We start from the raw sequence: 15,541 nt of genomic DNA, 5'->3' as shown, positions 1-15,541 counted from the left end.
AGTTTCCTTATCTCTAAAGTGGAGGGATTATATAATTTCTAATACTCTATAAAATCTTAACAGGGTAATATACAATAATAATAATGAAAGTACTCTGCAATGACATACTACAAAAATGTTTAAAAGCCTGGACAGAAATAATGTAGAGGGACTTTGCATCAGTGACAAAAAGTATACAAAAAAAAAAAAAAATCATCTAAAAATCATTTCTAAAAATTTAGAAAAAAGATGATGAACATAAAGTAGAAAATACAGCTTTTTAGTAGTTTGGTAAAAATGATTTTTAAACATTTGAATGAAATTGAATGAATAAATAATGAAAGGAAAGGAAATTATTGGAAATAAGACTACCAAGACAATAAAGCAGAATTATAAAATCTGTTATTTTCAAGTAATACAATAAAAAATACTTAGGCCAAGTATAAAAGAAGCTGCCATTATTGGGATGGCTTTTGGATAAAGTTACTCTTATTCTGAAACTCTGACTGTCTGAGATTCCTCCAAAGATAACAGTCATGCACTATTTTATGCAGTGATGTCTATACTGCTTTATTTGGAATTAATGTTTATAAAATGTATTTCTTTACATCCTTTGCTTTTAAAATTTATTTCTTTTTCATATGCATTTGTGATTTTTATTTTTGGTTTATCTCTGGTAGGTTATCTATTTTTGTGTGCGAAAACCTAAGTCTTATAATTGAGTGTTGAGATAACAGACAATATAATGAAGTCAGAAAACAATGAAGCATTTTGGGAAAAGAAAGTTATTACATTTAGCTTCCCAGAAAGGAAGGTTAGAGCCAGATATTAGATGCTTACAAATGTTAAAGGCCGTTTTCTAGAACTGTTAAGGGGATTTGGTGATTAGGGTTGCTCCCTCTGACTGAAAGACCTTCTCCTTGTCAGCACTCCTCCCCCATGAGGGGGTTCCCAGGGCCATGAGTGCTGCTTTACAAGATACATTAGTGTCATTAATCTGTGACCACACTAAAGTGTCACTGCTGCCTCTGCATGCTTCCCCTGATCTTCCATCCTGGTTGCTGTTAATGGGAAAAAAACTTTGATGTTCTTCCTGTGGTGCCTAGAAGATTTAAAACTACTTTTAATCAATGAAATGGCCTCTGTAGGCTCATCTTCATATTGTTCTTTCTTTTCAGGTTCTACAAAATTTACTTTGAAGGAAATAATAGTTCAGTTGTTCATTAGCAACTGGAGTTTTCTTTCAAGGCTCCGATACCAGAGCTGGTCTTGGACAAAGTGTTCCCTGAAACAGGAGTTTAATTATGGTACCAGTTAGAAACAGCACAACTGCTTCCTCTCCAAATGGCTGTCAGATGTGAGATGTTCTAGAAATACATCAGATTTCACAGGAAGCTCCCCTTGACTAACACACTAGACACTATCATATGATCCTAGCTATTTTCTATGTCAGCAGTGGTCTGACTTGCACTATGGTGGTAACTTCCATTGTTCCTCAAGTTACCAATGTCTCAGGTTCATTCAGGCAATTTGAAGACTCCTCATATAGCCCTCCCATTTAACAATAGCTGCTTATAGCTCCCCAAGTATCTCTGAAGAGGTATTCATACTCAGGTAACTCCGCACCCCAGGCAGTACTTTTTGCGGACTGTCATTAACAAGTGTGCTTTGTGTGTGTGTCCAGAGGAAAGGAATTCTCACCATCTCAGTAAACTAGCTTCAGTAGTTTGGCACAGGAAGGGACAACAGTGGTCTAAAACACCATGATAACATGGGCATTTTGGCTTGCTCTTTTCCTATCCCACTAGCTTTTTATAATTGTATAGCCTAATGTTGTTTCTAGGTTTCTTTGGTTTAAAGTTTAAGGTTTGCTTCAACCCCTAACACAATAAAAGTCTACTCACCTTTTTCCCAACACTTCCAAGGATTAGATCAAATACCTAACTTCTATCTTTATTCCAGTTTCATTTGACAGAAGAAACTGACCACATGGGCTTTATATACCCCTGAATCAGCAATACCTGCCTGAAAAATGGTGTGTAAGGAATCTCTTTGGCAGTTCCCAGTTATGTATTCACTGTGATTTTCTTCCCAATAGCTTCTGAATTGAAGTTGATGACTTATCCTCTTTCAGGAAATCATCTGCCTGAGCACCCTGGGGAGAGATGTGGGGCTTGGAGAGAACTTCTGTCAGAAAACTTTGTCTTTACTATTTTTCATTTTAACTTGTGGAACCTCTGTCACCTTGAGAGAGCATTGCAGAGGTGGTTGGATTCCATTTACTCTTCTGAGGTGCCTCTTGGATTTCACTTTATTCCTTCCTTTACAATCAGCCAGCAACTATGGTGACAGTTTGACTTAGAGACACATCCCCCAGACGCTGAACTTTTTACAGCAGCAGGTATTTGTTCAGAATCTGTTGTTACAGATGCCAGTCTGTACCTGAGACTATTGGTCCTGGGAAGTTAATTTCAGGTTCTCCCCTGCAGTTTCCAGGACTAGAGGAAAAGAAAAGATCTCTCCTTGCCCAATAGTTAAGGATAAACTTTTCTTCTCTGGAAGGATTAAGAGGCTCTGAATAGAATCTCCTGCCTTTAAAACTCATGGATATTAGAAAATGTTTTTTCATAATTTCTTCCACTTACTTCCTACCACACTGTAGCCTTTCAAGAAGGGAAGTTATTATCTATTAATGTTACCTATTTTGTGTGAAATTCAGTTTGCATTTGGACAATATATGAAATTGGAAAGTTTTCCTTAGCTTCCATGATCATGATATCTCATTATTATATACATTTATATTATTAATATATATACTTTTAAATGTTCCTTATTACACATACATATGTGTATATGGATATATTCATAATTTTAGTTTAAAATACATCTATAAATTTAGCTAAGCATTGAAGTTATAATTTTTCATGTACTTGAAAGACATTATTAAACTTGTTAAAATATTAATAAGTACTATACTAATTTTTATAGATTTATACCTTGTCTTACCTGTATCTATGCTTGAAATGAAGTTTCTTAATCATGTATTTTTGGCAGCCTCTGACTTACATATACTTATAATTCTGACAGGTGCATTGCAGTTCTGAAATAAAAAAACAAAATTGAGAAACAAGCTTTAATTTAGTCTGGCTTAAATACAATTTATACTTCCTTGCCATCTATCCTATAAAGTTAGAATTTCAATTTATGACAAGTTATTTGGCAATACAATGAACTGACTAAGGAGGAAAGATTTCCCAAACAATAGGGAAAAACCCAACTTATGTCTATGGAATCAATATCTGTTTACTGGAGTAACTTACTTTCTGAGAAATACAGAAGGGATTAGAATTACGATAAACCAACTCTTGGAAGATATAGTTATTCACTTCTAGGACTTATTGATAAGAGAATATCACCCTTGTTGGCCAATGATTCTGTTACAAAATTTTACATCAATCGACATTCTCACTTGTCAGTATGATTTAAAATAATTTATGACCTTATGTTTGTTAAAAGTTTTCAGAATGTAGGAGTTTAAGTTAATTATGACCATATAGAAGATGGATTCCATGGAACTTTAATATTCATAGAATCTTTTTCATTTATGCCTAAGCACAGGATAAGAGATAAGCATATTAGTAGGCTGAATAAAAACTTATAAATATATAATATGTACATATAGCCCATCATTTAGTAGATATAATCCAAAGGTTAAGTTATGATATTTTAGAGTAAAATGGAAAGAATTATGGAATTAATGTTGGCCAAACTAGGTTTGAATTAGAGCTAAAACAATTATTGTATGCCTTGGGAAACTTTATTGTTTTTTCTGATCTTATATCCTGCATCTGTAAAATGAAGAAAATTGCACCTATTCTTTACTTGAACTATAATTCATTCTGATGGAGCAGCTCTTAAAATAGGCCAGTTGTATTAAGAGAATAAGTGAAGTGATTGTACTTTTCAGGAAATGTCAAGAATGATATTGAGTAGGGAGGTTTAAGATAATAAATAAAAATTATAAGGGCATTTGTATGTAGGTAGAAGAGACTACATTCTCTTGTGAAATTTTATGTCAATTTGTATTCATAGACTAGTGACTTTTTTTTATCATCTTTAATGCAAAAAAGATTTGATTTCAAGTATATTGGTTGGCTTCTTTTTTGTAGAAGGAAATGCTTAATAGCTAGAGTCTAATTCCCTTTTGCAACATCAAACTGCCATGCATAGATTTTATTATTTTAATAATGTTCCTTAACCAACTGCACATGACTGTCTTATTTTTATTACATTACTTAGAATTTTTGGACTGTGGTATTACTCAAGAATGGAAGCTCATCACCGATCCTTACAGGGGCTACAATGACATCTTAATAATATTGAGTATTTTAGTAAATGAACATATCTCTCCATTTATTTAGGTATTACTGGATTATTTTCATCAGTGTTTACTTTTCAGTAGAGTTTCAGTATATATGTCTGAATACATTTTGTTAAATTTATACTTGTTACAGTTTTTGCTGTTGTAATTTTTTTTTCAAATTTCAATTGTTTATTGCTAGTAAGTGGAAGATTGATTTCGTACTCTCTGATTGTGCTAGACTCACTTAATATGCTGGGAGATTTTTCTTTTATAGATACTTTGCAATTTTCTATGTAGACAATAAGGCTGTCCATGAATAGAGACAGTTTCACTTTTCCTTTTCCAAACTGATGCCTTTTATTTCTTTTTCTTGTCTTGACTAAAACTCCCAAGTATAATGATGAACAGGAATTATTAAAGAAGACATTTTGGTCTAGTTCCCATTCTTAGTTGGAAAGCCTTTCCCTGTTAAGTTAGCTGTATAAATTTGTAGATGCCTTTCATCAAATTAAGGAAGTTCCCTTCAGTTCCTTGTTCACTGAGTGTTTTTATTATAATCGACCTTGAATTCTGTCAAATGTATTTTCTGCACCTATTTAGATAACCAACTGTTCTTCTTTATTATTTATTAATATAACTAATTCCTTTGATTTTTAAATGTTGACCCAGGCTTGAATTCTTGGAATGAAACCCCTTGGTGAAGATATATTATATAATGAACCTCTTTAAAGTATTACAGTTAATTAAAAACTTAATATAAAATATAATCAAAATACCAAATCGAGATGTTAGTGTGTAAATGCAGCAGTGATCAAGTAGACAAGTGCTAAGTTAATTTATTTACTTGTTAGGTAAAGAAACACTTGCTAGAACACTGAGGAGAAAAATCCAGAAATTTTACGTCAGGAAGATAATTTATCTTATGGTTACAGTAATTAAGCTCTGATATTTGCACCCTGGATATAGTAACATGAGTCTAGAAATCTGTCTTTGATTGGTTAAAGTGAGTTTCTTGTTTATTGTTCAGTGTAAAACCTTCCATTAAGTTCTGGGGTTGGTAGTGAGCTGAGTTTATCAGCCTGGCTGGTTAGACTCAGTTATAGTGAAATACAGTGTCCTATTTAGATATAGTTCAAGCTCTAAGTAGAAACCCTTTCTTTAACATTGGTATAAAGAAACATAAAAATAGGGAATTGTAATACTTTTATGACTTAGCTAGAATGAGATGGCTGAAGGTGTGCTCCAGTGGGAATCAACAGTGGTACTTAATGGAGGCAAAGTCCTCCTAAACCAGTTTTTAAGTGTACCTCTTATGCAGAGATTGTAGACAGAGGTGTGTACTATTTCAAAGGTAAGATATCATGTTTTTGAGGCTTAACAATCTGATATTTAGAAGGGTGAGAGATGTGCAAAGTGATGATTGTGATAACTTTAATCAGAATATACCAGTTTGCCTGATATATGTACATGTATAGTCCATTTTAGTTTGTTGTTGCTGTTATTATTAATGATACCATAACAAATCAAATCAGCTCCCTTAGAGGAAAGTAGGTTTTGACTAGAAGGAGACAACTAGAGGTGATTTAAGTAGCATCTAGGCACTGTAGGAAGATCTGAGAGGGGTGGTCAGTGGGGGAATTCAGACCTATGAAAGTGAGTGGGAATAGGGTGCAGAAAATGGGATGGAAGACACCTGAAGAATCTGACCCACTGAAATGAAGGTTCAGCCCTGGGTACTATTCTGGTCCCTTAGGTAGCCAATGCCAAATTTAGAGAAAAACAGAGATCTGACACCTGCTCATACTGGACACACTAGATACGAGTGTTCTTCCCATGGGCACGAGATGTCAGCCACTTTGCTTTGTGTTAGGCTTGAGTTTTATTGTTTCTTCTTCTTGCTGAAATATCAGGGTATGAGTCTACAGTTCAAGAAAAAGTCAGGGTTTGCGGATCTGGGAGATTACTTTGTGAATTTCTCCCTTCTTGTTCTAAGTTGATGAGACAACAGGAAAGTGCTGCACATTGCACTTCCTGCCAGGGGCTCCCTCACACACAATTCAGTGTCATCAGATTTTCTGTGGGTGACTGGGTGTCTTTCCAATATCTTTTTTCTGTCAGTCTAATTATGCAAGGTCAGATATGTGGTTACCCTAACCACCTTTATAGATGGGCAACCAGATAATTTATTGTATAAACAAGATAATTGTGAAGATGAAGTAGGCGTTATTAACACTTACACAAGTACAGCATGAATAAATTGTGATGACCTCACGGAAAGAGAACCATATGGTTCCCCAGTTCCCTCAGGATAAAGCCCTAACTCCTACATATGGCCTATAAAATTTCTTTATCTCAGGCCAACTTATCTATCTCTCTGTCCATAATTGCACTCTGTAATTGCCTAGAATTAAGAAAATACACTAAACTCTCATTATTCAGGGCCTTTCTTCTACGAAAAAGATGTTACCTCTTACCCTCTCTCCACACAAGCACCAACTCAACTTTCATTTCCTGTCTTAAGATGTACTCACTTACCCTATGATGCATTTTTGTGACCCTTTCTAGGTAGAATTAACCATTTCCTTCTGTTGTTCTACCACTGGAATAAAGAGGGGATGGGGAGTATACATATGCACAAACTCATGTATTTATATTCATAGACTTTGTTTCTTTATATCTGTGTTTTGTTAATTGCCTCAATGCGAGGGACAAGGATGAAAGGTAAGTGTATCATTTACCCTTTTTTTATCTTTCAAAGTGTATTGCATGTGAATTAACACCCCCTGCAGATATGAGTATTTTTTAGATACCTGAATTATGCTCAAGATATTTTCAAGGGTCCTGAAAATTTTCATATATCTAGCCAACTAGTAAAACATTATGACCGTGATTCAACTATTCTGCACATTTTATTTATCTTGATTTGAATTGCTAACAGTTTCATGTTTTTGTATCTATGTTCATGAGTGATAATTTCCTATAATATTTCTTCGAATGTCCTTGCCATGCTTTGATATTAAGGCCATACTGAACCCTCTAAGTGAATTGGGAAGTATTTCTTACTGTTACATTTTGTGGAAGAGTTGGGCTAAAATTGTTCTTTCTTACTTAAATGTTGGTTGTAGTCTCACATATCATAGGTAGTATTCCCCAGAAGCAGATTCTTAGACAAAGGGACATGTGCCAGTAATTTCTTAAGGAAAGCTCTCAGAAAATCTGTAAGGTAACATAGGAAATAGGAAGATGAAAGTGATGAGGTCATGTGAGTATATGGAGTCAGGCAAGGAGCCTCAGAATATAGATTCAGTCTGATTGGAGTGTAGGTCACACATCAGAGCCGTCTGGACCCCAGCCAGCAGGGCTAGGGGTTCTATATTACTTTATTTGACAAAATACAGTTACAGCCTGGGTGGTGGTGGTTGTGGTATGAATTTTAGGGCACTCTGTTTATATACAATGTGTGGACAAAGTGTGCTGGTGTAGTATCCAGGAAAGTTTTCAAAATGAGTCACAGGTGGATGGATGTCTGAAATAAAGTATACCAAAGCCAGGATACACAAAAAAATAGTTTAAAAGATATCTAAGAAGACTTACATTATCCACTACTATCCACGTATTGCACTGCACTGTACAGCTCACTTATATCTCATATTAAATTTATTCTCTTCAGTCATGGATTATTCAAAATGGTAGTTGGTGTGGCCAACTAGTGTGTCCACCAATTATACTTGCCTCATGTTATTTCTGCATTGTGGAGTCCTTTTTTAAATTGAGTACAGGCTGGCCTATGTTACAACAGAATACAATTGAAGTGACAGTGCATAACTTATGAGGCTAGGTCACAAAATTTTAAAAATACCATAGGTTACTTGAGGGACCAAGACCATGCGCAGGGCTAAGTAGAGCAGTACTGCAAAGTGGATCAAATTCTTCAGAGGTCCCCCAACTCATTTTCTGTACTTTCTCCCCTGCTTACTTCTAAGGGTCTGAATTTCCTCAGTGACCACCATTTTCTTTGTTACGGATACTTTTGGTGTCATATCTAAGAATTCTCTGCCAAATACGAATTTATAAAGATCTACTTCTGTTTTCTACTAAGAGTTGTACAGTTATGGCTTTTACATTTAGGTCTTTGATCCATTTGGGGTAACTTTTTGTATATTGTGTGAGTTAAAGAATCAAATTTATTCTTTTGCAGGTGGCTATCCAGTTGTCCCAGCACCATATGTTGAAAAGATTATTTTCCCCACCATTGAATGGTCTTGGCATCCTTCCCCAAAATCAGTTAACTATAGACATGTAGGTTTATTTCCAGACACTCAATTCTATTCTGTTGATTTATATGAGTATCCATATGCCTGTACTACACCAACTTGATTACTGTTACTTTGTAGTAAGCCTTGAATTTGGGAAATTTGAGTCCTTCAATTGTGTTTGTCTTTTTCAAGATTCTTGGTTATTCTGGGTTTCTTGTAGTTTCATATGAATTTGAAAATTAGCTTGCCACTTTCAACAAAGAAGTAAATTGGTATTCTAATAGGAATTTCATTGAATCTGCAGATCAATTTGAGGAATAGTGCCATCTTAACAATATTAAGTCTTTCAATTCATAAATACACAATGTCTTTCCATTTATTTAGGACTTCTTTAATTTCCCTTAACAATGTTTTGTAGTTTTCAGAGCACAAGTTTTGCAATTACTTTTATTCCTAAATATTTTATTATATCTGATGCCATTGTAGATGGAATTGTTTTCTTAATTTCAGTTTGGACTGTTCATTGGAATAGTGTAAAATAGATTTGACTTTATATAATGATCTTGTTTCTATAATATTGTTTAAATTGTTTATTAGATCTAAAGGTTTTTATTAGAATCCTTAGGGTTTCCTGTAAACAAGAGTGTGTTATCTATGGGCAGAGATGATAATTTTATTTCTTCCTTTCCGAAGTATATGCCTTTTTTCTTCTTTTGCCCAATTATCCTGGCTAGAAGTTGTAACAATATTGTAACGTACAGAACATTTGTATACAGTTATGAATACTGTTTTAACGTCTTATTCTGCTAATTCTGACATTTGTGCCAGTCTGAACAGACTGTCTGTTGCTTGGTATGTAATATCATCCATCCTCTTCCTGTTGTTTCCTTCAATAATATAATGTGCCCCCCACTCCAATGGTTTCTTTTAACATTTGTATTAGTTTCTATTGCTGTATAATAAGTTACCACAAGCTTAATGGCATAAGACAATGCAAACATTATTTCAAAATTCTGCGGGTCAGTAGTCTTGCATGGTATGGACGGGTTCAGCCCTTAAGGGTTTTGTACTGCCTAAGTCAAGATGTTGGTGAGAGCTATTAGCTTCTCTGAGCTCAGAGTCTTCTTCCAAGCTCTTTTAGGTTATGCTAGAATTTAGTTCTTTATGGTTGTAGGATTTAGGTGCCCATTTTTTGGCAGGCTGTTGCCTGGGAGCCACTCAACTTTCAGGGTCTGCCCACATTCCTTGACATTTGGACCTCAGGATTTTCAAGCTGGCATTTGAACTTTTGAGGTCAGCTGCTTGAAACCTTAATTACATCTATAAAATTCCTTCATAGCAATACTTGGATTAGTATTTGATTAAATAACGAGGATATGGTGTTTGTCCACAGTGACTGAAAATCTTGGGTGGTCATCTTAGAATTCCAATTACAAGATTTTTTGTCTTTATCTTTGATTTTCAGCAGTTATAACTATGATGTGCCAATGTGTGGTTTCCTTTGTATTTACACTATTTTCAGTTCACTGAGCTGTTTGAATTGTGGGCTCATGTTTTTCATCAATTTTAGAAATTTCTCATCAAATGTCTCTTCCAATACACTTCTTCCCCATTTTTTCTTTCCTGTCCTTTTGGGAATGTTATCAAACATACATTAGACCATTTGATATTGTACACATGCATAATTTCTATTGGTATATCTTCAAGTTCATGTCTTCTAAGTCCACTCAATGAATCCTTAATTTCTGACATTATATCTTTTAATAGTAGGACAGTTTATATTCTTAGAATTTACTTTTCTATGATGAATTCAACATTTTTATACATTTCCCCATCTTTTCTAATTTCTTTAACATATTCAAAATAGTTATTTGAACATCTTTTTACTGTTGTTGTTAATTCCAATATCTGAGTTATCTATGTATGGGTATGCTTTATTGCATTGTGTGTGTGTATGTATATGTATACTAGACATCATGGTTAGAAGCATCTTTGAAACTGAAGTAATTTTTATTTTTTACAAGGAAAGGAAACATCCTTACCTATATTTTGTAGCAAGTGTGAGGACTGATTATTTCAAACCAATTAGGGATTTATCTGAGTTGTGGCTATGTAGCATTATTAATTAGTTTTAATTCACATCTGATTTCTACAATTTTGAGATTAAGCTCTGTCCTATGTGCTTGGCAGACAATTCCCTCCAGCAGAAATTTGGTATATAAGCACTGGAAATATTGGGAAAGATTTGTCTGCTTTCAACCTGGTTACCAGCCTCCCTCACCAGCACACCCATTAGGAGAAAAATAATCAACCAAGGAAAAATATTTCTGCATTTGAAGCTCTTCCAGATCTCAATCAAGTGTATAAACTCATGTCTTCATCAAGAGTCCTTTTGTTAACATAAGAACTTAGATTTCAAAATGCAGAAGGTAGGAAGAATTTGTCATTTTTTCTATTTTCTGACAGTATATTCCCTCCTTGAGAAATTAAGAGAAAAAGAGCTAGCCATCTAGATGGGGAGAAGGGCAGGGCCGGTGAGATTCCACGTAAGGCAGACAAGATGGGGAAGAAAGAACATGCAAAACTAGACTGATATTTCAAAAATGTTGATTTTCCCATTATGCTTTTCCACTTGTTGGACTGTTCATATTTAGCTTATTTTCAACCTTCTTATCCTCTCACCCACATAGTTCTTATTCATGTCCTTGATTCCTGTCAGTCTGGCGCTTACATAATAAAACAAGGTTGTAGTAAGAAATTATGGCATAGGGATAATATATCAATTACAGTAATGGTAATAACTTCTGTTGCAAAATGAATAGAGAAACAGGAGAGGCCCCAAATAAACTATTCTATGACAAAATTTCCAAAAATGGTCTTAAGGAAAATGGAAATTAGAAAGATAGCTAGAAAAAGCTCCATGAAGGAAAGAACAAATGCCAGGTTTTGCTCAATTTTGTTACTATCTTGCCCAAAACTGAGTTCAGCATATGTAAGGCATGCAATAAATATTTGCTTAATGAATACATAGTTTTTGCACTACTCAACTATATAGATTGAATATTTGCACATTTAACATAAGTAAACACTTTATAAATATTTCTGGGCTGGATGAATTAACTCTGGAAAACTTGGACAAGAATACCAGGTTCCTTTCTCCTTATCTGAAGTTCAGATGATGACAGTGGATTTTAATTTTGTTAATAATCTATGCTAAAGGCATTAGGCTTGAGGCTGATTAACTATTACCTGACAGGGTTTTGTTTTTTTTTTTTTTTTTAGCCTCTTCACACTAATATTTGCAAAATACTGATGTGAGAAACAGACTCCATGGTTTGTCTCGTGCTCTGCTTAGACTCCTAATAAAATTTATTGTGCTGAGATAATGACAAGTGTCACAGGGTGAAAGAACTTCTACCAGCATTTTAAATCATCTGCTATTCTGTCAGCATATCTGATGAGATATATGGTGAATTGTATTTCAGATAGAGTGTGTAGTTGTTGAACTAGTTGCTACAGTCACTGTTAATCTTGGAACTGAAAGGTCAGTATTGCTAAAATGGCCCTATTATTTGAGTTTGTCATCTACCTTTGTCCTACTACTTAGCATTTCAATATATATTGGGTGCCATTAAATCATCACTATACAGAGGTTGTAAAAAGAATATCATGGGGTACAAAACTCTGTGCTTTGGACTGACTTGTATTCTCTTTGCTTATTTTATTTATGTACCAATACCAGAAAATGTTGATGAACCGTGGAAAGTAAGGATCGTGGATGCTGTTGTAAAAACAACTTCACTTACGGTAATTTTTTCTTCCAGGGAATTGGGATGCCTTGTTACAAGTACATGTAAACTTTCTTTCAATTAGCATTTTGAAAGATTTTTTGATTTTCTTTTAGGGTAAATCGGACAAATATTTTTAACTGTTTAAATTAATAAATCATCATGAAACCTATTTGAATCTGCATAAAGTAGGGGGAAATAAAATTTTTGCTGATAAGATAAATACAAATTATGTTGTGACAAGAATAAAAGGAATGGTATTGTTTAAGTGGAAAATTTGGAGGATTTTTAAATAACTTATATTTGACATTCTGAGAAAACCTAGTCTCATACATTCTCTTAAAACTTACAAATGTATATTGATTATATTTTTATATTTTGATGTATATTTAGCACCTATATTTTAAAAATAGTAAACTATTTTTATTGTATTGTTATTATAGTTAAAATTAAGTAGATGCTTGTTTGTGCCACTACAGCAAGCACTTTTGATGTTCATGTTCTCATTTAACCTTTTTTTCATTCTTATATTTTATTGAAGAGTAGTCGATTTACAGTGTTAGTTTCAGGTGTACAGCAAAGGGATTCTGTTATACATATACATATGTATTTTTTCTTTTCAGATTCTTTTCCAATATATGTTATTATAAGAAATTGAATATTGTTACCTCTGCTATACAGTAAATCCTTTTTGTTTATCTATTTTATATATAGTAACATATATCTGTTAATCCCAAACTCCTAATCTATCTCTCCCCTGCCCCACTTTCCCCTCTGGTAACCAGTTTGTTTTCTGTATCTGAGAGACTATTTCAGGTTTGTAAATAAAATTTGTATTTTTTTCTAGATTCCACATATAATTGAGATCATATATATATATCTTTCTCTGTCTGACTCATTTCGCTTAATGTGATAGTCTCTAGGTCTATCCATATTGCTGCAAATGGCATTATTTCATTCTTTTTTTGGCTGAGTAATATTCCATTTTGTGTGTGTGTGTGTGTGTGTGTATGTGTATACACATATACACACATCTTCTTTATCCAGTCATTTGTGAATGGACATTTAGGTTGCTTCCATGTTTTGGCTATTGTAAATAGTGCTGCTATGAACATTGGGGTGCATGTGTCTTTTTGAATTACAGTTTTCTCTGGGTGTATACCCAGGAGTAAGATTGCTGGATCATATGATAAGTCTATTTTTAGTTTTTTAAGGAACCTCCATAGTGTTCTCCATAGTGGCTGCCCCAATTTACATTCCTATCAACAGTGTAGTAGGGTTTCTTTTTCTCCACACTCTCTCCAGCATTTATTATTTATAGACTTTTTAATGATGGTCATCCTGGCTGGTAAGAGGTGATAACCTCATTGTAGTTTATTTGCATTGCTCTAATAATTAGCAAAATCGAGCATCTTTTTAATGTGCCTGTTGGCCATCTGGATGTCTTTTTTGAAGAAATGTCTATTTAGGTCTTCTGCTCACTTTTTGGTTGCTTGCTTGCTTGTTTGTTTGTTTGTTTGTTTGTTTGTTTGATATTAAGCTGTATAAGCTGTTTGTATACTTTGGAAATTAGTCCCTTGTCAGTCACATCATTCACAAATATTTTGTCATGTTCTGTCTTTTTGTTTTGTTGATGGTATTCTTAGCTGTGCAAACTCTTTTAAGATTAATTAGGTCCTATTTGTTTATTTTTGCTTTTGTTTCTATTACTTGAGGAGTTGGTTCAAAAAAAATATTGCTGCAATCTATGTCAAAGTGTGTTCTGCCTATGTTTTCCTCTAGGAGTTTTATAGTATCCAGTCTTACATTTAGGTTGTCCTTTTTGTTGGCATGTAGTTGTTCATAGTAGCCTCTTATGATCCCTTGTATTTCTGTGGTGTCAATTGTAACTTCTCCTTTTTCACTTCTGATTTTATTAATTTGGGCCCTCTCCCTTTTTTCTTGATGAGTCTGGCTAAAGGTTTATCAACTTTGTTTATTTTTTCAAAGAACCAGCTTTTAGTTTCATTGATCTTTTTAAAATTATTTTTTAGTCTCTATTTCATTTATTTCTGCCCTAATCTGATTTCTTCTACAAACTTTGAGTTTTGTTTGTTCTTTCTCTAATTGCTTTAGTATAGGGTTAGGGTGCTTGTTCGAGATTGTTTCCTGAGGTAAGCTTGTATTGTTGTAAACTTCCCTGTTAGAGCTGCTTTTGCAGTGTCCCAGAGGTTTTGGATCATTGTGTTTTCATTTTCATTTATCTCTAAGTATTTTTTGGTTTCCTTTTTGATTTCTTTGGTGATCCATTGATTGTTTAGTGGCACATTGTTTAGCCTCTACATGTTTGTGGTTTTTGCAGTTTTTTCTTGTAGTTGATTTCTAATCTCATAACATTGTGGTCAGAAAAGACACTTGATATGATTTCAATTTTCTTAAATTTACTGAGACTTGCTTTGTGGGTCAGCATGTGGTCTATCCAGGAGAATGTTCCATGTGCCTTTGAGAAGAGTATGTATTCTGCTGCTTTTTGATAGAATGTTCTATAAATATCAATTAAAACCATCTGTTCCAATGGCTCATTTAAGGCCTTTATTGCCTTACTGATTTTCTCTGTGGATGATCTGTCCACTGATGTAAGCGAAGTGTTAAGATCCCCCACTATTATTGTGTTATTGTCAATTTCTCCTTTTATGTCTGTTAATAGTTGCCTTATACATTGAGCTGCTGCTATACTGGGTGCATATATATTTACAGTTGTTACATCTTCTTGGATTGATCCCTTGAGCATCATGTAATGTCCTTCTTTGTCTCTTCATCCCCTCACTTTCAGTCTATATGTGTCCCTAGCTCTGAAGTGGGTCCCATGGAGACAGCAAATATATGGGTCTTGTTTTTGTATCACCAGTTTATGTCTTTTGGTTGGAGCATTTAATTCATTTACATTTAAGGTAATTATCAATACATTTAGCAGTCACCTGTAGTTTTGTTGTGATTATGAGAGGAGAAGAGTTTGTGGTCCTACTACTAGACCATCTTGACTGGAAATTCCTCAGTACCTACACAGTTTTAATGCCTTTCTCTTTCTTGATGATTTTCAAACTTTTGGGTCTCAGGAACTCTTTATACTCTTTAAATTATTGAGACCTCAAAGAGCTTTTCTATGTGGACTATAT

General features: G+C 34.1%; 1 protein-coding gene across 3 annotated transcripts in view; it reads left to right on the top strand.

Annotated features, from left to right (window-relative positions):
* AADACL2 (arylacetamide deacetylase like 2) overlaps positions 1-15,541 on the top strand; it is a 57,668-nt gene that overhangs the window by 24,645 nt on the left and 17,482 nt on the right. Inside the window, exons 1-4 of one of the 3 annotated variants that reach the window (XM_032486220.1) lie at positions 8,576-8,641; positions 10,789-11,027; positions 11,881-12,142; positions 12,341-12,405. Coding sequence is in view for 2 of the 3 variants with exons in the window: in XM_006189085.2 (XP_006189147.1) it covers positions 12,268-12,405 (138 nt within the window). In the remaining variant the exon portion in view is untranslated. Of the gene's footprint in view, positions 1-8,575; positions 8,642-10,788; positions 11,028-11,880; positions 12,143-12,194; positions 12,406-15,541 lie in introns of those variants that run through there. The other 2 variants (XM_032486214.1, XM_006189085.2) reach the window with 2 other exon arrangements.

Source organism: Camelus ferus, chromosome 1 (assembly GCF_009834535.1).
Source record: "Camelus ferus isolate YT-003-E chromosome 1, BCGSAC_Cfer_1.0, whole genome shotgun sequence".
NCBI classification, from domain to species: domain Eukaryota; kingdom Metazoa; phylum Chordata; class Mammalia; order Artiodactyla; family Camelidae; genus Camelus; species Camelus ferus.
This window is presented reverse-complemented; position numbering and strand designations above follow the sequence as displayed.